This window comes from Bufo gargarizans, unplaced genomic scaffold (assembly GCF_014858855.1).
Source record: "Bufo gargarizans isolate SCDJY-AF-19 unplaced genomic scaffold, ASM1485885v1 original_scaffold_2172_pilon, whole genome shotgun sequence".
Taxonomy (NCBI): domain Eukaryota; kingdom Metazoa; phylum Chordata; class Amphibia; order Anura; family Bufonidae; genus Bufo; species Bufo gargarizans.
Window position 1 is genome coordinate 16,269 of NW_025334673.1, and position 22,764 is coordinate 39,032.

At 41.4% G+C, this 22,764-nt stretch overlaps 1 protein-coding gene across 1 annotated transcript in view; it reads right to left on the reverse strand.

Moving 5' to 3' along the window:
* Nucleotides 1–1,604: 1,604 nt before the first annotated feature.
* The window catches only part of LOC122924048 (E3 ubiquitin-protein ligase Mdm2-like), a 50,750-nt gene continuing 29,590 nt past the window's right edge, over nucleotides 1,605–22,764 (reverse strand). Inside the window, exons 7-11 of the mRNA XM_044274963.1 lie at nucleotides 16,770–16,829; nucleotides 10,860–10,919; nucleotides 4,190–4,312; nucleotides 3,946–4,020; nucleotides 1,605–2,123 (exon numbers count right to left, since the gene is read on the reverse strand). Coding sequence (XP_044130898.1) covers nucleotides 1,605–2,123; nucleotides 3,946–4,020; nucleotides 4,190–4,312; nucleotides 10,860–10,919; nucleotides 16,770–16,829 — 837 coding nt within the window. The remainder of the gene's footprint in view (nucleotides 2,124–3,945; nucleotides 4,021–4,189; nucleotides 4,313–10,859; nucleotides 10,920–16,769; nucleotides 16,830–22,764) is intronic.

The window sequence follows — 22,764 nt, forward strand, 5'->3', positions numbered from 1 at the left end:
AAGGCGCCATCATTACCCCACGAATAAGCCAAACGCTATTCATCTGCTAATAAGATCATTTGCCGGCAGCACATCTTGCCGTCTAAACAGCACTCCGCTGCGGGCAAACAACCACTCTGTATGGGAATCTATGAAGGGTAGAGAAGGGACTGTTAGAACCTAAATGGCATCAGCAATCACTCCTCAAATTGTGGGGTGGGTGGGGGTCTCTGCATGTAAATACCGCTTTCTTGAGCCGTGTAAAGGGGCCTTTAATCCTGTTCTAAGTGATAACTAAAACCCAAACGACTTCCTGCTGTTTAGGTCCTCCTGCCCCTACTCACGAATTTGGAGCTTCTTTCTATTAGAAATACCTTGGCAGTACCCAAATAATTCCAACAGTCACGTTACTGATGACTAGACAAATGAGTATTTGGTCCAAGGATGATTGTTGCAGGATCCTATTGGAGTCAACAGCGCACATACTGCTAGGACGCAATCTAAATACGGATTCCTAGCAGCACGAAAGCCAGGAGTACATAAGATTTAGAAGAAGGCACGGCATACCATAAGGAGGATAACCTTTCAACAGATTTTATACTGGCCTCGTGTGACAGGTCCCTGCTAGGGAACTTCAAATGCCCATCTAATACACTGTAGGCTAGGGCTTACCACACCTAGAACTTTCTATGGAGGTCTTTACTGTCTGACTGCCACACTGATGGAATTGACTCCTTAAAGGGATCCTGTCACCTGGATTTTGGGTACAGAGCTGAGGACATGGGCTGCTAGCACATCCGCAATATCCATTCCCCGTAGCTCTGTGTGCTTTTATTGTGTAAAACAAAAAAGAAGATTTTATATCTATGTAAATGAGGCAAGTAAGACGCCCCAGGAGCTGTTACTAACGTTTCCGAAGCCCAGCCACGCGCACTGTGAAGGAGCCCAGCACCGCTCTGCATACTCCGAATCTCCTCCTTCCTCCCCGACATCACAAAGCTAGTGCGCCGTAATCTCGCAATGCGTGAGCTAGCGCATGCGCAGTGTCGGCATAGTGTTGCTTCCCTGTGCTGGCATCAGCCTCAGGGAATGAACTGCGCATGCGCTAGCTCGCACATCGCAAGATTACGGCGCTCTAGGTTTGTGACATTGGGGAGCAAGGAGGAGATTCGGACGGTGCTGGACTCCTTCACAGTGGGCGTGGCTGGGCTCAGAGTCCGAGAACGCTGGACTCATCTCTGAAGCATGGAGGAGACAGGACTCATCTAAGGGTCATTTACATATCTATTCAATCGGTTTTTGACACAATAAAAGCACATAGAGCTATAGGGACTGGGTATTACGGATGTGCTAGCGGCGATCTAGCAACCCATGTCCTCAGCTCTATACCCAAAATCCAGGTGACAGGTTCCCTTTAAATTTAAAGTAAGCGGTCCACTTAAAAATAACCTGCATAAACTGTTCATTTATGTGCAAGTGCTTAAATAAAGTAATGTAGTAAGTTATTTCCGTATAACGGAAGCTTATTTAGGCTCTAACAGTCCCTCCTCTACCAGTCATATATTCTAGAGTCCAATGTTTTGGTCTTGCATCTTCATGCTGTGTTTATTCATCTGTAATGCCTTCTAGCTGACATAGGTTAATACGATCATTTGAATTGGTTGTCTGCATACAGGGCAAGGCTTGTTCCTCTTCTGAAGCTTTTTCGCGCATGTATAACATGCCATGAGATGCCCTGTTCTGCCATGGACAATGCAGCCATTCTTCAGCCTAGTCTGGCAGATTACGCAAGGTCCAACACTAGAGAGTGGAAGGCTCCCTTCTAAACTTTCCTGGTGAGCTTGGTCACCATCTCTGTACTCCTCCTGACTACAAGATGTGGAGGGCTGAGAAAAGCTCTGGATTCCCTCATCATCTTTTCTTGCGAGAACTGAATCTTGCATATCTGTCAGTTTTGGCTTTTTGCCATCTAGGACATCAATGCCCACATCTTCCAGGGAAACTTCCATATCTTTTCTTTTCAAGGGGAAATTCTTCTTTTCACTTTGGTCTGGGAGACAGTCTTTACGAAGAGACCTACATCTTTTACAGTATCTTGGAATAGGAGGATTCATCTCATCACACTGTGAACACTTCCAGTAATCCTGTAATGAGATTTCAAAAAACATTAAAGGGATTTTCAGACATTTTCATACTGATGACTAGGGATGAGCGAATCAACTTCAGCTGAAACATCCAAAGTCTATTCACATAAAACTTCATTTCAATACTGTACGCAGCAAGAGCAATAACTTCATAAATTGACTTCTACTATAAAAAAAACAAAAAAAAAACTTCCCAAACTCAGGTTCAGTTCCAAGGTACCACTTGTGGGATGGAGGTCCTAACAGTGACTGACAGCCTTCCCTCTATGAGATGGAGGTCCTATCAGTGACTGACAGCCTTCCCTCTATGAGGAGGAGGTCCTATCAGTGACTGACAGCCTTCCCTCTATGAGGAGGAGGTCCTATCAGTGACTGACAGCCTTCCCTCTATGAGGAGGAGGTCCTATCAGTGACTGACAGCCTTCCCTCTATGAGGAGGAGGTCCTATCAGTGACTGACAGCCTTCCCTCTATGAGGAGGAGGTCCTATCAGTGACTGACAGCCTTCCCTCTATGAGGAGGAGGTCCTATCAGTGACTGACAGCCTTCCCTCTATGAGGAGGAGGTCCTATCAGTGACTGACAGCCTTCCCTCTATGAGGAGGAGGTCCTATCAGTGACTGACAGCCTTCCCTCTATGAGGAGGAGGTCCTATCAGTGACTGACAGCCTTCCCTCTATGAGGAGGAGGTCCTATCAGTGACTGACAGTCTTCCCTCTATGAGGAGGAGGTCCTATCAGTGACTGACAGCCTTCCCTCTATGAGGAGGAGGTCCTATCAGTGACTGACAGCCTTCCCTCTATGAGGAGGAGGTCCTATCAGTGACTGACAGCCTTCCCTCTATGAGGAGGAGGTCCTATCAGTGACTGACAGCCTTCCCTCTATGAGGAGGAGGTCCTATCAGTGACTGACAGCCTTCCCTCTATGAGGAGGAGGTCCTATCAGTGACTGACAGCCTTCCCTCTATGAGGAGGAGGTCCTATCAGTGACTGACAGCCTTCCCTCTATGAGGAGGAGGTCCTATCAGTGACTGACAGCCTTCCCTCTATGAGGAGGAGGTCCTATCAGTGACTGACAGCCTTCCCTCTATGAGGAGGAGGTCCTATCAGTGACTGACAGCCTTCCCTCTATGAGGAGGAGGTCCTATCAGTGACTGACAGCCTTCCCTCTATGAGGAGGAGGTCCTATCAGTGACTGACAGCCTTCCCTCTATGAGGAGGAGGTCCTATCAGTGACTGACAGCCTTCCCTCTATGAGGAGGAGGTCCTATCAGTGACTGACAGCCTTCCCTCTATGAGGAGGAGGAGGTCCTATCAGTGACTGACAGCCTTCCCTCTATGAGGAGGAGGAGGTCCTATCAGTGACTGACAGCCTTCCCTCTATGAGGAGGAGGTCCTATCAGTGACTGACAGCCTTCCCTCTATGAGGAGGAGGTCCTATCAGCTATGTAACATCCCCCCCAAAAAAAAAATATCATTCAAAAAAATGATACAAACATGAAGTGGACATATGGGGAATGTAAAGTCATCACAATTTTTGGGGGTATTACTATGTATTACAGAAGCAGAGAAACTGAAACTTTGAAATTTGCAAAACTTTTTTGACCCAATTTTAGCAGTGTCATGAAGTACAATATGTGACGAAAAAACAATCTCAGAACGGCCTGGGTAAGTAAAAGCATTTTAAAGTTATCAGCACTTAAAGTGACACTGGTCAGATTTGCAAAAAATGGGCAAGTCCTTACGGTGAAATAGGCAGAGCCCTTAAGGGGTTAATATCAGATTCCATCTTTCTTCTGTGTAAGCTCAGCAAGGTCATACTTACAGCTTCAGAAATGTCCATCTCCTCGTCCAAAGAGTCTCCTGATTCTTCATCTTGGTACATAGTCACCTGGTAAACCTGAGGCCCGAGAAGACAATGAGAAGGTGAAAGTATTGATAGAAGGCAGATTGTAAAGCAACACTAGAGTGAGGTCACACTAAACTGTAGCCAATAGTTCCCTCCAGGCACCAGTGCAAATCTAGATTCTGCATGGTGCCAGTGACATCCATGCTTCTAACAGTCTTACCTCATCATCCAGGTCATCTGACAGACTTTCTTCTCCTCCACTAGGACTATAATGTTCGGAATATACAGACTCCACCTCAAACTCAACACTGAACTGATCAGAGACAGAACCTGCCTCATGGTCCTAAAGGGAACAGGAAAAAAAAGATCCAACAGGATTAAGACTTCCTACGATGCCAGTCAAGGGCACCCGTCATCAGTTCTGTGCTGTCCTCACCAGTGTTGTGCATTTTCATACGTATACAATATTATCTAATGACATTATAACCAAAATGAATGCTCATCTCATTGACTTTAAGAATAAAATCAGCCTGAACCAAAGTTCTATTATGTGGCTGAGGAAGCCAAGACAAGTTCATGGCAAATTCAGTTTATATAAAAATAATTGTGAACATGAACGGATATTGTATTTAAAAGTTATTACTAAAGATATGGGATTATCTATGGGGAGTAAACTAGCTTCCCCAGACATGTCTGTCTGAAGGGAACAAGGTTGTTTCATGGATAAGCCATGACGTGATAAGGATTCCTATCCTTGAGGCACACCTGCTGTATGAGGTTCAATTTATATATTCATAATTATATTATATACAGCTCTGTATGGCATATTTAGATTACAACATATTTTAATCAATAATTCATATAATGTGTTATCCATGTGTAACAATGTATCGATTTATATATATGTTATACCATGTATTTATTATTTAGAAGGTATTGTAGAAGGTACAGAAACATTGAAGCAAGTTTATGTTAATTGGATTTCTGAGAAGAGTAAATGTTATTTCAAAACAATAGTTATTCATGGATATAGATAAGTGAAATGTACAAGTTCAATGCCAAGCATCAAAGCCATTATATAAAATTTTCATCAAGTTAACACATATTTCAAAAAGATAGGAGAAGACATCCGACTCCAACAAGTCCAGGATATAGGTAATTAAAAGTGTCAGGAAATCGCCTTCCTCAATGATGTATATTAAAAGGTCAAGAAGGTCCTGTGAACGTATCATTAGATATTTAGTTTTAAATGCTTAAAAGTTGTGATGTTCATCTGCAGTACCACAGTGCCATCTGGAGGCAGATGGACAATATTATATTATTTCATTATTTGTTCTATGCCATATTAGGACTTAATATGACATCATGGTTGTATTAGCATGCGAATACACCCACCTTACCTGATTGGAAATCCCTAATCTAAAAGGGGATGATTCTTAGATAAGAGGGGAATAATTACTCGTGTGCGGAGCAGCAAGAGAGATACATAGATCCATCCATCCATCCAATCAAAAAGAAAACTTTACCAGAAGAAACTTGGATTATTATTTTGGGATTACTAGGAAAGTTCCTGAGAACTGGTCCCATCTGAACTCTGTCTACCTTTGACCCGGTAACGCATATTTTGTTTACTGCTCGTGATATTAATAAGATATTTCTCTCGGTATATAGCCAAGAGTCCCCATACTGTGGGAATATATAGTGTTAGGTGCCTCCATAATGCTGACTATACTCTTAGCAAAGATGCATATTGTTACTGGAAGATCTGACATTGTTTGAAGAGAGGACTAAACCCTTGGAGAGTTATTGTCCATAGTCTGATTGCCGAGCTGAATATTTTATCATATTCCTGTATAATCCGTGTTTTATTGTTATAGCCTGTTTGATAACAGAAGATCCTAAGTTTCTCTTGGTATATGAGTCTGTTTGTTAACCGCCTCCGGACTGCCTAACGCAGATCTGCGGTCCGGAGGCGGCAGCTGTGCGCTCAACGACGCATATACGCGTCATCTCGCGATAGCCGAGATTTCCTGTGAACGCGCGCACACAGGCGCGCGCGTTCACAGTATCGGAAGGTAAGCGAGTGGATCTCCAGCCTGCCAGCGGCGATCGTTCGCTGGCAGGCTGGAGATGCGATTTTTTTAACCCCTAACAGGTATATTAGACGCTGTTTTGATAACAGCGTCTAATATACCTGCTACCTGGTCCTCTGGTGTCCCTTTTGTTTGGATCAACCACCAGAGGACACAGGTAGCTGTGTAAAGTAGCACCAAACACCACCTACACTACACTACACCCCCCCTGTCACTTATTAACCCCTGATCACTTCATATAGACTCCCTGATCACCCCCCCCCCGTCATTGATCACCCCCCTGTCATTGATCACCCCCCTGTAAGGCTCCATTCAGACGTCCGTATGATTTTTACGGATCCATGGATACATGGATCGGATCCGCAAAACACATACGGACGTCTGAATGGAGCCTTACAGGGGGGTGATCAAAGACAAGGGGGTGATCACCCATATAGACTTCCTGATCACTTCCCTGTCATTAATCACCCCCCTGTAAGGCTCCATTCAGACGTCCGTATGATTTTTACGGATCCACAGATACATGGATCGGATCCGCAAAACACATACGGACGTCTGAATGGAGCCTTACAGGGGGGTGATCAATGACAAGGGGGTGATCACGCATATAGACTCCCTGATCACCCCCGTGTCATTGATCACCCCCCTGTCATTGATCACCCCCCTGTCATTGATCACCCCCCTGTAAGGCTCCATTCAGACGTCCGTATGATTTTTACGGATCCAAGGATACATGGATCGGATCCGCAAAACACATACGGACGTCTGAATGGAGCCTTACAGGGGGGTGATCAATGACAGGGGGGTGATCACCCATATAGACTCCCTGATCACCCCCCTGTCATTGATCACCCCCTGTAAGGCTCCATTCAGACGTCCGTATGATTTTTACGGATCCACAGATACATGGATCGGATCCGCAAAACACATACGGACGTCTGAATGGAGCCTTACAGGGGGGTGATCAATGACAAGGGGGTGATCACCCATATAGACTTCCTGATCACCCCCGTGTCATTGATCACCCCCCTGTCATTGATCACCCCCCTGTAAGGCTCCATTCAGACGTCCGTATGATTTTTACGGATCCACGGATACATGGATCGGATCCGCAAAACACATACGGACGTCTGAATGGAGCCTTACAGGGGGGTGATCAATGACAGGGGGGTGATCACCCATATAGACTCCCTGATCACCCCCCTGTCATTGATCACCCCCCTGTAAGGCTCCATTCAGACATTTTTTTTGGCCCAAGATAGCGGAAATTTTTTCTTTTTTTTTTTTTTCTTTCTTACTAAGTCTCATATTCTACTAACTTGTGTCAAAAAATAAAATCTCACATGACCTCACCATACCTCTCACGTAAATGCGTAAAATTTTTTAGACATTTATATTCCAGACTTCTTCTCACGCTTTAGGGCCCCTAAAATGCCAGGGCAGTATAAATACCCCACATGTGACCCCATTTTGGGAAGAAGACACCCCAAGGTATTCCGTGAAGGGCATCGCGAGTTTCTAGAATTTTTTTTTTTTTTACACAAGTTAGCGGAAAATGATTTTGTAAGAGAAAAAAAATAAAAATAAAATCATTTTCCGCTAACTTGTGCAAAAAGAAAAATATTCTAGGAACTCGCCATGCCTCTCACGGAATACCTTGGGGTGTCTTCTTTCCAAAATGGGGTCACATGTGGGGTATTTATACTGCCCTGGCATTTTAGGGGCCTGAAAGCGTGAGAAGAAGTCTGGGATCCAAATGTCTAAAAATGCCCTCCTAAAAGGAATTTGGGCCGCTTTGCGCATATAGGCTGCAAAAAATTGTCACACTTGTCGTATCGCCGTACTCAGGAGAAGTTGGGGAATGTGTTTTGGGGTGTCATTTTACATATACCCATGCTGGGTGAGAGAAATATCTTGGTCAAATGCCAACTTTGTATAAAAAAATGGGAAAAGTTGTCTTTTGCCAAGATATTTCTCTCACCCAGCATGGGTATATGTAAAATAACACCCCAAAACACATTCCCCAACTTCTCCTGAGTACGACGATACCTGATGTGTGACACTTTTTTGCCGCCAAGGTGGGCAAAGGGGCACACATTACAAAGTGCACCTTTAGGATTTCACAGGTCATTTTTTACACATTTTGATTTCAAACTACTTACCACACAATAGGGCCCCTAGAATGCCAGGGCAGTATAACTACCCCACAAGTGACCCCATTTTGAAAAGAAGACACCCCAAGGTATTCCGTGAGGGGCATGGCGAGTTCCTAGAATTTTTTATTTTTTGTCACAAGTTAGCGGAAAATGATGATTTTTTTATTTTTTTTTTCTTACAAAGTCTCATATTCCACTAACTTGTGACAAAAAATAAAAAATTCTAGGAACTCGCCATGCCCCTCACGGAATACCTTGGGGTGTCTTCTTTCCAAAATGGGGTCACTTGTGGCGTAGTTATACTGCCCTGGCAATTTAGGGGCCCTAATGTGTGCAAAGTAGTTTGAAATCAAAATCTGTAAAAAATGGCCGGTGAAATCCTAAAGGTGCTCTTTGGAATGTGGGCCCCTTCGCCCACCTAGGCTGCAAAAAAGTGTCACACATCTGGTATCGCCGTACTCAGGAGAAGTTGGGAAATGTGTTTTGGGGTGTCATTTTACATATAGTGACACAATAGTGGATAGCTCACCTACTCTCCCAAACGGAACTGGTGCTCTAGCCTAAAAACTGATCACCCAATCAGTCAAAGGATAGTGTAATTGAAAAAGTATAAGGCTGGCACTCAAGTATGTGATATCAATTGAGATGACAATTTATTAGACATGAAATTAAAAATCAATATGATGTACACAATAAAATACAATCAATTAAAATCTGTGGAAATATAAATGGAATGTAAAAAACGCAGGATGAATATACACTGAAGATTACCACAATCACAATCAATGGATCTTTGCAAATTCTCTAGAGGGTTCAAAAATATAAAGAAATCCTTTTGGGCGACTTCTCTATAATATAAAATTGTGTCCTCCTTGAAATAGTCCTCTGATTAGGATATCAAGTATAAGTATTCTGGAATCGGCACTATGGCCGAGTGATGATGTCAATACAGGAGGAAGATATACAGTTCCAACTGGTGTTTATACACCGCAAGATAAGTATAAAGCTGCAGGTGAGGAGTAAAGCGGGACCGTTTTTCTTACCCTATGATTCGGGGCCGGTAGCTGGAAAGTCTCTTTCTCTTGCCGCTACTCACCACGCTGCGCCAGCTTCTTCTCACGCTGTTTGGCGTCCTCGTTTAATTGATTGTATTTTATTGTGTACATCATATTGATTTTTAATTTCATGTCTAATAAATTGTCATCTCAATTGATATCACATACTTGAGTGCCAGCCTTATACTTTTTCTATTACACTATCCTTTGACTGATTGGGTGATCAGTTTTTAGGCTAGAGCACCAGTTCCGTTTGGGAGAGGAGGTGAGCTATCCACTATCACCCATTTGTGGATTTAGCTCCTCCCTCCTCCAATATGGATATGTGGAATCATATTGAATTGAAAAAGCTTAAAGTAGATTCCTTTATATTTGAATCATCGGAGATGTCTACTACTGAGACTAGCTCGACTAATGAGCTATTTAGGGAATTAGAAAACCTTGTGTTAAAACAGCTTAGACAACATTGGGAGATTAGATCATTACGCCAGTATTTGGCACAGAACAAAATCCCTAAGGGCCTCAAATTAAATAAAACACCTGCCCAGGACCTGTATGGAGAAGAGTTTAACCTGGAATGGGAAAACCTTCTCCACACACAGTCCCGCATTCTCATAGAACTCATCATTAAGAGAAGAACACAAATTCTGGGATCCCTAACAGAAAATATTACCCAAATGAAAATTAAAATAGAGAAATTACCCAAGGATAGTATATTCAACTTGTGGCAAGAGCGAATATGCAAGAGCCTTGATAAAACCGAATCGGAAATAATTTCAAAGAAGAGCAATAAACATACTAATTTAATAAAACACCATCCCAAATTTCCTTGCTAAATAAAGGGTTAAAATTTGCTCCTAGTGCCCAGTTGGATAAATGTAATACCTATATAGGGATCCAGAAGTTTATTAAAAATATGTGTTTGAAAAAATATTTCATTAAAAATCCAATAATGATGAGCTGTCAAGAAACAAATGGTTTTAGGCATACTACGTTAAAAAATAAGTCCAAAAAATTCCCTCGGAATGAGATAGGCCCGGAAATGAGCAGCTTTCAGAAGAATGTGGAAATAGATCTTAGAAGAATTAAAGAAAAAACATTCCACAGAAAAAATCAAATAAAGAGATAGCGGCTATAAAAGAATTGCAGAAAAAGGAAGATATAACGATCCGCCCCGCAGATAAAGGCAGAGCAATCGTAATCTTAGAGACAACCAAATACACAGATGAATGTCTAAGACAACTCTCCGATGTTTCAACATATAAAAAATTGGAATGTGATCCAACTTTGAAATTCTGTGAGAATCTACGTAAATATTGTGATAAGGGGTCACAGATGGGAATCCTATCCAATCAAGAATACAAGTTCATTATGGGGACGCCCGGACGGCTCCCAGTCTTTTACTGCCTTCCTAAGGTACATAAGGATATGGAGAGCCCTCCGGGCCGCCCCATAGTATCAGGCATAGGATCCCCGACATCTAATCTTTCGAGATATATAGATACTTGGCTACAACCTCTGGTGAAAACAACACCGTCCTATCTAAAAGATACAACTCAAATCATTGATATATTAGAAGGACTTACTGTTGAATCAGATTGGATCATGGCTACACTCGATATCCAGTCGTTGTATACGGTTATAAACTACGAACAAGGGATAGATGCAATTAGTAGACAATTACAGGAAGATAGCGAAATGAAGCTGGATCAAATAGAATATATACTAGAAGGAATTAGACATATTTTATAGCACAACTATTTTTATTTTGAGAAGGATTTTTATTTACAGACTAGAGGGACTGCCATGGGCACCAGGTTCGCCCCCAGCTACGCAAACCTGTTCCTAGCTCAATGGGAGCAGGCTGCGATAGATCCGCATCGTGGGGGCGACCTGGTGCTCTGGCAGCGTTATATAGACGACGTGATTTTAATTTGGAAAGGAAAAGAAGAAGCTTTACGTTCGTTTATAGCAACATTGAATGATAATGTTTTTAATCTAGTGTTCACTACTAAGATTGGACCAGGGGGTACAGAGTTCCTGGATTTGTTAATAACTAAGAGGGATAACAAATATGTATGTCAGACATATCAAAAACCCTCAGCTAGAAATGCTTTTATCCTGCATTCCAGTTGTCATCTACCAAATTGGTTATTAAATGTTCCTTTCGGACAGTTCCGACGACTGAAACGGAACTGTACCGAGGACTCCCAGTTTGAACTAGAGGCACTGGATATGAGGAATAAATTTATTTCGAAGCAATACCCAAGGGCAATATTGGAGGACGCTCTGGAGAACGTGAGGAAAATACCTAGAAGTAGCCTACTAATAGATAAAGCTCCCCAAGAATTACAACAAGAATCACAATTTCGTATAATCCTCCCTTATACTGTCCAATATAGGAGAATTAAAGAGATAATTAGAAAACATTGGCCTCACCTATTGCAAGATAAAATTCTGGGCTCACTTATTCCAGTGAGACCACAGATCACCTTTACAAGGGCACCAAATCTGGGAATAAAAATAGCCCCGTCAGTGAAAAACAAATTGAGAAAATCCCCAAATACTGGAAGTTGGATGAGCCTAAAGGGGTTTTATAGATGCGGCCATTGTGCCGGCTGTAAAGTCACAAAAGCCCCAAAAAGTACAAACCGGATTCCAAAAAAGTTGGGACACTAAACAAATTGTGAATAAAAACTGAATGCAATGATGTGGAGATGGCAAATGTCAATATTTTATTTGTAATAGAACGTAGATGACAGATCAAACGTTTAATCCGAGTAAATGTATCATTTTAAAGGAAAAATACGTTGATTCAAATTTTCACGGTGTCAACAAATTCCAAAAAAGTTGGGACAAGTAGCAATAAGAGGCTGGAAAAAGTAAATTTGAGCATAACGAAGAGCTGGAAGACCAATTAACACTAATTAGGCCAATTGGCAACATGATTGGGTATAAAAAGAGCTTCTCAGAGTGGCCGTGTCTCTCAGAAGCCAAGATGGGTAGAGGATCACCAATTCCCACAATGTTGCGCAGAAAGATAGTGGAGCAATATCAGAAAGGTGTTACCCAGCGAAAAATTGCAAAGACTTTGCATCTATCATCATCAACTGTGCATCACATCATCCGAAGCTTCCGAGAATCTGGAACAATCTCTGTGCGTAAGGGTCAAGGCCGGAAAACCATACTGGATGCCCGTGATCTCCGGGCCCTTACACGACACTGCACCACAAACAGGAATGCTACTGTAAAGGAAATCACAGAATGGGCTCAGGAATACTTCCAGAAACCATTGTCAGTGACCACAATCCACCGTGCCATCCGCCGCTGCCAGCTGAAACTCTACAGGGCAAAGAAGAAGCCATTTCTAAGCAAGATCCACAAGCTCAGGCGTTTTCACTGGGCCAGGGATCATTTACAATGGAGTGTGGCAAAATGGAAGACGGTTCTGTGGTCAGACGAGTCACGATTCAAAGTTCTTTTTGGAAATCTGGGACGTCATGTCATCCGGACCAAAGAGGACAAGGACAACCCAAGTTGTTATCAATGCTCAGTTCAGAAGCCTGCATCTCTGATGGTATGGGGTTGCATGAGTGCGTGTGGCATGGGCAGCTTGCATGTCTGGAAAGGCACCATCAATGCAGAAAAATATATTCAGGTTCTAGAACAACATCTGCTCCCATCCAGACGTCATCTCTTTCAGGGAAGACCCTGCATCTTTCAACAAGATAATGCCAGACCACATTCTGCATCAATCACAACATCATGGCTGCGTAGGAGAAGGATCCGGGTACTGAAATGGCCGGTCTGCAGTCCAGATCATTCACCTATAGAGAACATTTGGCGCATCATAAAGAGGAAGGTGCAACAAAGAAGGCCCAAGACGATTGAACAGTTAGAGGCCTGTATTAGACAAGAATGGGAGAGCATTCCTATTTCTAAACTTGAGAAACTGGTCTCCTCGGTCCCCAGACGTCTGAGTGTTGTAAGAAGAAGGGGAGATGCCACACAGTGGTGAAAATGGCCTTGTCCCAAATTTTTGGGGATTTGTTGACACCATGAAATTCTGATTCAACATATTTTTCCCTTTAAAATGGTACATTTTCTCAGTTTAAACTTTTGTTCCGTGATTTATGTTCTATTATGAATAAAATATTAGAAGTTGGCGCCTCCACATCATTGCATTCAGTTTTTATTCACCATTTGTATAGTGTCCCAACTTTTTGGGAATCCGGTTTGTACTTAATATTGACTCGAAACAAAACAGTTTTTGATGGGAGATTAAACATTTCCTGACTTGTAATTCAACTAGCGTGATATATCTTGTCCAGTGCCCCTGTTCCAGGCAATATATTGGAAGAACAAAGAGAACTTTGAAGGTGAGGATATCTGAACATGTTTCTAATATCAGAAAGGGATATTTGAAACACTCACTTTCAAAGCACTTTAAAGAAGCCCACAATCAAGACCCTAGGGGACTGATATTTATGGCCCTGGAAAAAATAGATACACATTGGAGAGGGGGGAAACATGTAGAACGAATGTCTCGGGCAGAATCCCGACGTATATACGATTTTGGGACCCTGATTCCAGCAGGCCTAAATGCCGAACTCGAGATTTTCGGTTTCCTGTAGATCTTGGGTTGTGTGCCTCTCGTCCAATGGGGGATCACATGTCTGGCCGTTTATCGGCGCTGTGACCCCCCCCCTTGGAGGGAGGCACACATACCCTCTACTACATGAACCAACTATCAAAGTTATGAACAGTACAATCTCTATTGGACTCTAGGGAATCGAACTTTACACATGGGAGCAATCCAGGAACTGTGTACCCTTTCCCATGTGATATTATCCGTCATTATTGTTTTCAGATATTGTCTTATTATCCTTCTTTTATATGTTTTATATTTTAACATATTTATATTGTGGTTATATATAAGACTGCAGGAACATAGTTTTTATAATTAAATACAGTTGACAATATATACATATTTATATATATATTTTTTAGAGTCATAGCAATGTTGTGGAAGGATTTCCTTCATTGTATAATCTTATTATAATAAGAAGGATAGAATATAAGAAAAAACGCATATGTTCTAGAAATACCGCATGAAAAACGCACTGCTGCCGCAAGTAGTCAAAACTGGAAAGAGACTTTCCAGCTACCGGCCCCGAATCATAGGGTAAGAAAAACGGTCCCGCTTTACTCCTCACCTGCAGCTTTATACTTATCTTGCGGTGTATAAACACCAGTTGGAACTGTATATCTTCCTCCTGTATTGACATCATCACTCGGCCATAGTGCCGATTCCGGAATACTTGATATCCTAATCAGAGGACTATTTCAAAGGAGGACACAATTTTATATTATAGAGAAGTCGCCCAAAAGGATTTCTTTATATTTTTGAACCCTCTAGAGAATTTGCAAAGATCCATTGATTGTGATTGTGGTAATCTTCAGTGTATATTCATCCTGCGTTTTTTACATTCCATTTATATTTCCACAGATTTTAATTGATTGTATTTTATTGTGATTTTTAATTTCATGTCTAATAAATTGTCATCTCAATTGATATCACATACTTGAGTGCCAGCCTTATACTTTTTCTATTACACTACCCTTTGACTGATCAGTTTTTAGGCTAGAGCACCAGTTCCGTTTGGGAGAGGAGGTGAGCTATCCACTATTGTGTCACTAATTTTTCTGCTATCACCCATTTGTGGATTTAGCTCCTCCCTCCTCCAATATGGATATGTGGAATCATATTGAATTGAAAAAGCTTAAAGTAGATTCCTTTATATTTGAATCATCGGAGATGTCTACTACTGAGACTAGCTCGACTAATGAGCTATTTAGGGAATTAGAAAACCTTGTGTTAAAACAGCTTAGACAACATTGGGAGATTAGATCATTACGCCAGTATTTGGCACAGAACAAAATCCCTAAGGGCCTCAAATTAAATAAAACACCTGCCCAGGACCTGTATGGAGAAGAGTTTAACCTGGAATGGGAAAACCTTCTCCACACACAGTCCCGCATTCTCATAGAACTCATCATTAAGAGAAGAACACAAATTCTGGGATCCCTAACAGAAAATATTACCCAAATGAAAATTAAAATAGAGAAATTACCCAAGGATAGTATATTCAACTTGTGGCAAGAGCAAATTTGCAAGAGCCTTGATAAAACCGAATCGGAAATAATTTCAAAGAAGAGCAATAAACATACTAATTTAATAAAAACATATAATAGAAATGAAAACCATCTGGAGAGAAATTAGGTAGTTATTGAGACTCCTATAGAACACATAGGATCCATTATACCCATTAGAAATAGATTCGAAACACTTGCACAGCAGCCTTTTTTAGACAGGACTTCCCCACATCACTCACCACGAGTCAAACACAGACAATCACGGTCCCCAAATCACAACAGGAGAGTAAAAACTCCACAGCGACACCCATACAATTTGAGACACAACAATTCACAAATCAGTCAAGAGATATATCAGCAACACTCTCCCACACGAACGTGTCCTCTAAGACAGAGGGATTATCAATTAACCCCGGTAATACACAAATCGAGAGAAACTCAGAGCACGTCATATCACAATCACCAAACAGGAACAAGAAGACACGAAGGGGAAGAAAGAAGAAGGAATCACCGATAATAACACCAGACACTGATCACGATAATAACATTATTAATTTGAGCAACACAACGTTGACACCATCCCAAATATCCTTGCTAAATAAAGGGTTGAAATTTGCTCCTAGTGCCGAGTTGGATAAATTTAATACCTATATAGGGATCCAGAAGTTTATTAAAAATATGTGTTTGAAAAAATATTTCATTAAAAATCCAATAATGATGAGCTGTCTTGAAACAAATGGTTTTAGGCATACTACGTTAAAAAAATTCCCTCGGAATGAGATAGGCCCGGAAATGAGCAGCTCTTAGAAGAATGTGGAAATAGATCTTAGAAGAATTAAAGAAAAAACATTCCACAGAAAAAAACTATCAAATAAAGAGATAGCGGCTATAAAAGAATTGCAGAAAAAGGAAGATATAACGATCCGCCCCGCAGATAAAGGCGGAGCAATCGTAATCTTAGAGACAACCAACTACACAGATGAATGTCTAAGACAACTCTCCGATGTTTCAACATATAAAAAATTGGAATGTGATCCAACTTTGAAATTCTGTGAGAATCTACGTAAATATTGTGATAAGGGGTCACAGATGGGAATCCTATCCAATCAAGAATACAAGTTTATTATGGGGACGACCGGACGGCTCCCAGTCTTTTACTGCCTTCCTAAGGTACATAAGGATATGGAGAGCCCTCCGGGCCGCCCCATAGTATCAGGCATAGGATCCCCGACATCTAATCTTTCGAGATATATAGATACTTGGCTACAACCTCTGGTGAAAACAACATCGTCCTATCTAAAAGATACAACTCAAATCATTGATATATTAGAAGGACTTACTGTTGAATCAGATTGGATCATGGCTACACTCGATATCCAGTCGTTGTATACGGCTATAAACTACGAACAAGGGATAGATGCAATTAGTAGACAATTACAGGAAGATAGCGAAATGAAGCTGGATCAAATAGAATATATACTAGAAGGAATTAGACATATTTTATAGCACAACTATTTTTATTTTGAGAAGGATTTTTATTTACAGACTAGAGGGACTGCCATGGGCACCAGGTTCGCCCCCAGCTACGCAAACCTGTTCCTAGCTCAATGGGAGCAGGCTGCGATAGATCCGCATCGTGGGGGCGACCTGGTGCTCTGGCAGCGTTATATAGACGACGTGATTTTAATTTGGAAAGGAAAAGAAGAAGCTTTACGTTCGTTTATAGCAACATTGAATGATAATGTTTTTAATCTAGTGTTCACTACTAAGATTGGACCAGGGGTACAGAGTTCCTGGATTTGTTAATAACTAAGAGGGATAACAAATATGTATGTCAGACATATCAAAAACCCTCAGCTAGAAATGCTTTTATCCTGCATTCCAGTTATCATCTACCAAATTGGTTATTAAATGTTCCTTTCGGACAGTTCCGACGACTGAAACGGAACTGTACCGAGGACTCCCAGTTTGAACTAGAGGCACTGGATATGAGGAATAAATTCATTTCGAAGCAATACCCAAGGGCAATATTGGAGGACGCTCTGGAGAACGTGAGGAAAATACCTAGAAGTAGCCTACTAATAGATAAAGCTCCCCAAGAATTACAACAAGAATCACAATTTCGTATAATCCTCCCTTATACTGTCCAATATAGGAGAATTAAAGAGATAATTAGAAAACATTGGCCTCACCTATTGCAAGATAAAATTCTGGGCTCACTTATTCCAGTGACACCACAGATCACCTTTACAAGGGCACCAAATCTGGGAATAAAAATAGCCCCGTCAGTGAAAAACTAATTGAGAAAATCCCCAAATACTGGAAGTTGGATGAGCCTAAAGGGGCTTTATGGATGCGGCCATTGTGCCGGCTGTAAAGTCACAAAAGCCCCAAAAAGTATTAAACAGATTGACTCGACACAAAACAGTTTTTGATGGGAGATTAAACATTTCCTGACTTGTAATTCAACTAGCGTGATATATCTTGTCCAGTGCCCCTGTTCCAGGCAATATATTGGAAGAACAAAGAGAACTTTGAAGGTGAGGATATCTGAACATGTTTCTAATATCAGAAAGGGATATTTGAAACACTCACTTTCAAAGCACTTTAAAGAAGCCCACAATCAAGACCCTAGGGGACTGATATTTATGGCCCTGGAAAAAATAGATACACATTGGAGAGGGGGGAAACATGTAGAACGAATGTCTCGGGCAGAATCCCGACGTATATACGATTTTGGGAGCCTGATTCCAGCAGGCCTAAATGCCGAACTCGAGATTTTAGGTTTCCTGTAGATCTTGGGTTGTGTGCCTCTCGTCCAATGGGGGATCACATGTCTGGCCGTTTATCGGTGCTGTGACCCCCCCCCCCCTTGGAGGGAGGCACACATACCCTCTACTACATGAACCAACTATCAAAGTTATGAACAGTACAATCTCTATTGGACTCTAGGGAATCGAACTTTACACATGTGAGCAATCCAGGAACTGTGTACCCTTTCCCATGTGATATTATCCGTCATTATTGTTTTCAGATATTGTCTTATTATCCTTCTTTTATATGTTTTATATTTTAACATATTTATTTTGTGGTTATATATAAGACTGCAGGAACATCGTTTTTATAATTAAATACAGTTGACAATATATACATATATATATATATTTTTTAGAGTCATAGCAATGTTGTGGAAGGATTTCCTTCATTGTATAATCTTATTATAATAAGAAGGAAAGAATATAAGAAAAAACGCATATGTTCTAGAAATACCGCATGAAAAACGCACTGCTGCCGCAAGTAGTCAAAACTGGAAAGAGACTTTCCAGCTACCGGCCCCGAATCATAGGGTAAGAAAAACGGTCCCGCTTTACTCCTCACCTGCAGCTTTATACTTATCTTGCGGTGTATAAACACCAGTTGGAACTGTATATCTTCCTCCTGTATTGACATCATCACTCGGCCATAGTGCCGATTCCGGAATACTTGATATCCTAATCAGAGGACTATTTCAAGGAGGACACCATTTTATATTATAGAGAAGTTGCCCAAAAGGATTTCTTTATATTTTTGAACCCTCTAGAGAATTTGCAAAGATCCATTGATTGTGATTGTGGTAATCTTCAGTGTATATTCATCCTGCATTTTTTACATTCCATTTATATTTCCACAGATTTTAATTGATTGTATTTTATTGTGTACATCATATTGATTTTTAATTTCATGTCTAATAAATTGTCATCTCAATTGATATCACATACTTGAGTGCCAGCCTTATACTTTTTCTATCATTTTACATATACCCATGCTGGGTGAGATAAATATCTTGGTCAAATGCCAACTTTGTATAAAAAAATGGGAAAAGTTGTCTTTTGCCAAGATATTTCTCTCACCCAGCATGGGTATATGTAAAATGATACCCCAAAATACATTGCCCAACTTCTCCTGAGTACGGCGATACCAGATGTGTGACACTTTTTTGCAGCCTAGGTGGGCAAAGGGGCCCACATTCCAAAGAGCACCTTTCGGATTTCACCGGTCATTTTTTACAGATTTTGATTTCAAACTTCTTCTTACGCATCTGGGCCCCTAAAATGCCAGGGCAGTATAACTACCCCACAAGTGACCCCATTTTGGAAAGAAGACACCCCAAGGTATTTTGTGATGGGCATAGTGAGTTCATGGAAGTTTTTATTTTTTGTCACAAGTTAGTGGAATATGAGACTTTGTAAAAATAAAAATAAATCATCATTTTCCGCTAACTTGTGACAAAAAAAAAAAACTTCTATGAACTCACTATGCCCATCAGCGAATACCTTAGGGTGTCTTCTTTCCGAAATGGGGTCATTTGTGGGGTGTTTCTACTGTCTGGGCATTGTAGAACCTCAGGAAACATGACAGGTGCTCAGAAAGTCAGAGCTGCTTCAAAAAGCGGAAATTCACATTTTTGTACCATAGTTTGTAAATGCTATAACTTTTACCCAAACCATTTTTTTTTTACCCAAACATTTTTTTTTTATCAAAGACATGTAGAACAATAAATTTAGCGAAAAATTTATATATGGATGTTGTTTTTTTTGCAAAATTTTACAACTGAAAGTGAAAAATGTCATTTTTTTGCAAAAAAATCGTTAAATTTCTATTTATAACAAAAAAAGTAAAATTGTCAGCAGCAATGAAATACCAACAAATGAAAGCTCTATTAGTGAGAAGAAAAGGAGGTAAAATTTATTTGGGTGGTAAGTTGTATGACCGAGCAATAAACGGTGAAAGTAGTGCAGTGCAGAAGTGTAAAAAGTGGCCTGGTCATTCAGGGGGTTTCAGCTAGCGGGGCTGAGGGGGTTGAAGGTACGACACTGGTCGTCATAAATCACTAAGTCACACTGTGCTGGTCAGATAGGGGTGTGTTAGCGCCACCGTGTGGTACATTTTGGGTATTAATTTGTAACTTCATCATTTGTTTTGCAATTGTATTGATTTTATATTCTTTTATAAAAACGATTATATATTTTTGCACATACAACTGTCCCGTTGTTTCACTGCTCGCACAGATCAGATTAAGATACTGGATAAAAGAACTTAGAGGCGATTATGTCCGCCCGAAGGAGAAGATCATCTTTATGTTTTTTTAATCCCCTCTTTTATATGAAGATTCTTTTTATATAGAAGGTATATGAGACCAGGGGCAGCATGACATCCTGGCAGGGGAACACAAAGAACTATGCTCTATCCAAAATGCTGGGGCCCGGGATAAGTGGCCACTAGATGGCTCCACGCATCTCCCCCGCTCTTAACCCTTTTCGTTTTGGCCTTTTCATTTTTCTTCCCCATCTTCCTTTTTCGTTCCGCCATTGGTCGTGTTGGAAAAATATTTTTATATTTTAATAGTACGGGCGTTTTAGGTCACGGTGATAACTATGAGGTTTATAGTTTTTGTTATTTAGATATTTATATATTATATACTTATATCGGGTAAGCTAAGACCTCCCTTGGATCTAGGGAGTCTCCGGTAGGCGAGTCTAGGTCGAGCCTGATTCCATATAAATGCTGAAAATGTTTTCCTGATCTGTGTTAAGAAGTGGTGGGGGAGATGCACTGGTAATGCCTGCATTAAATACAGCAATTTGGGAGTATGTAAGTTTTGAGGACGTTCTTCCTCCCCAACCAAGTCAGGAAAGGGATTTTCAACTCTTTCAGTTGGATTCTAATATCAGCTAAAAGTTGGGGATAGTTCTGGGAGAAAGTTTATCCGGGTCTCTGGTGATTTGTACCCCTAAGTATTTGATGTGATCACTTTCCCATTGGAAGGGATAACTCTTTTTGAGGTGGGCGATTGTCGTCTGAGGGGTGTTAATTCCCAGACCCACACATTTGGCCAAATTTATTTTAAAATTGGATACAAAACCGAAGTCATCTAGTTGCCTCAACAAAGCAGGAAATGCTACTTTCGGGTCTGAGAGTAAAAAGAGCATATCGTCCGCGAATGCGGCTATAGTGTGTGGCTGGGACCCAATACTTAGTCCTTGTATGTCCTTATCCTGCCTAATGGCCTGCAATAGGGTCTCCAAACAGAGAATGAAGAGGGTAGGGGAGAGTGGACAACCTTGTCGGGTCCCAATCCTTATTTCGAAATGAGGCGTGAGAACGCCATTTATGCGAATTCTTGCCGTGGGGCAGGAGTACAGGGACAGCACAGCGGCCACAAATTGAGAGGGAAACCCAAATTTGTGTAAGGTAGCTTCCATAAAGTGCCAATCGACTCTGTCGAATGCCTTTTCGGCATCCGTACTCAACAGGGTAAGCTTCTGACCATGGTTCAAAGCATACTGCTGTGCCTGTATTACCCGAAATGTGCTGTCCCTGCACTCCCTCCCCCCTACAAACCCGGACTGTTCCGGTGAGACCAGGTCCCCCAACCAAGTTGCTATGCGATATGCCAAAATCTTTGCCCATAGCTTGATGTCCGCGTTGAGCAAGGAAATTGGACGATAATTCGATGGGAGATTTAAGTCCTTCCCAGGCTTAGGCAGGACAGTGATGTGAGCCTCTATCGACTGTTTGGGGAGAGCAGTCCCATTCAGCAAGGAATTGAACAAAGACCAGATGCGGGCCCAATATAGTGAAAAACTTTTTATAGTAGGCAACAGTCAAGACATCCGGTCCCGGACTCTTGCCTTTAGGGGTCGACTTTAGGGCTTTCTTAACCTCCTCCAAGGTCACTGGAGCCACTAGCGCCTCCTTGCCTGTGTCTGGCAGGGCTGGCAAGTTACGTTTTTGCAAGAATGAAGCTGTCTTGTCCTGACGGTCCTTGTGTACTTCTCTAGAGTCCCCCTTCCTTATATTATACAAGTCCTGATAGTACTCGTGAAATACCTTAGATATATCCTTGGTATCAGATATTTATATTTTTATTATACGGAAAGGGGGGGGGGGGGTGATTTCAACTTTTTTTATTTTTTTTATTTCTTTTATATATTTAACAGTTCTAAAAAATTTGGACTGATTTTGAAGCCCATATATGAGCCGACAACATCTAGTTTTTGAACAATCCCGTATTTTTAAACTGGACTCATTATTGAGAATTGCTCATTTCTTATGTTGGCCTGTCACCTGGTGGCCAAAACAGGAATTGCACTCTGAATGTTCTCAGCCTCTTTAGACTGAGCCCATTCAAATCAATTACCAGCCTCCCCATTGGCCACAGGCGATGCCGGTTGCGCACTTAGATGCCGCAATCTCACTTGATCACGGCATCTAAAGCCTTTAATTGAAACAGCAGAGTCCTGCCGGCCATGACGCCCGCTGCACGCCATGTTTGCCTATCGCTCCACCTCCGTA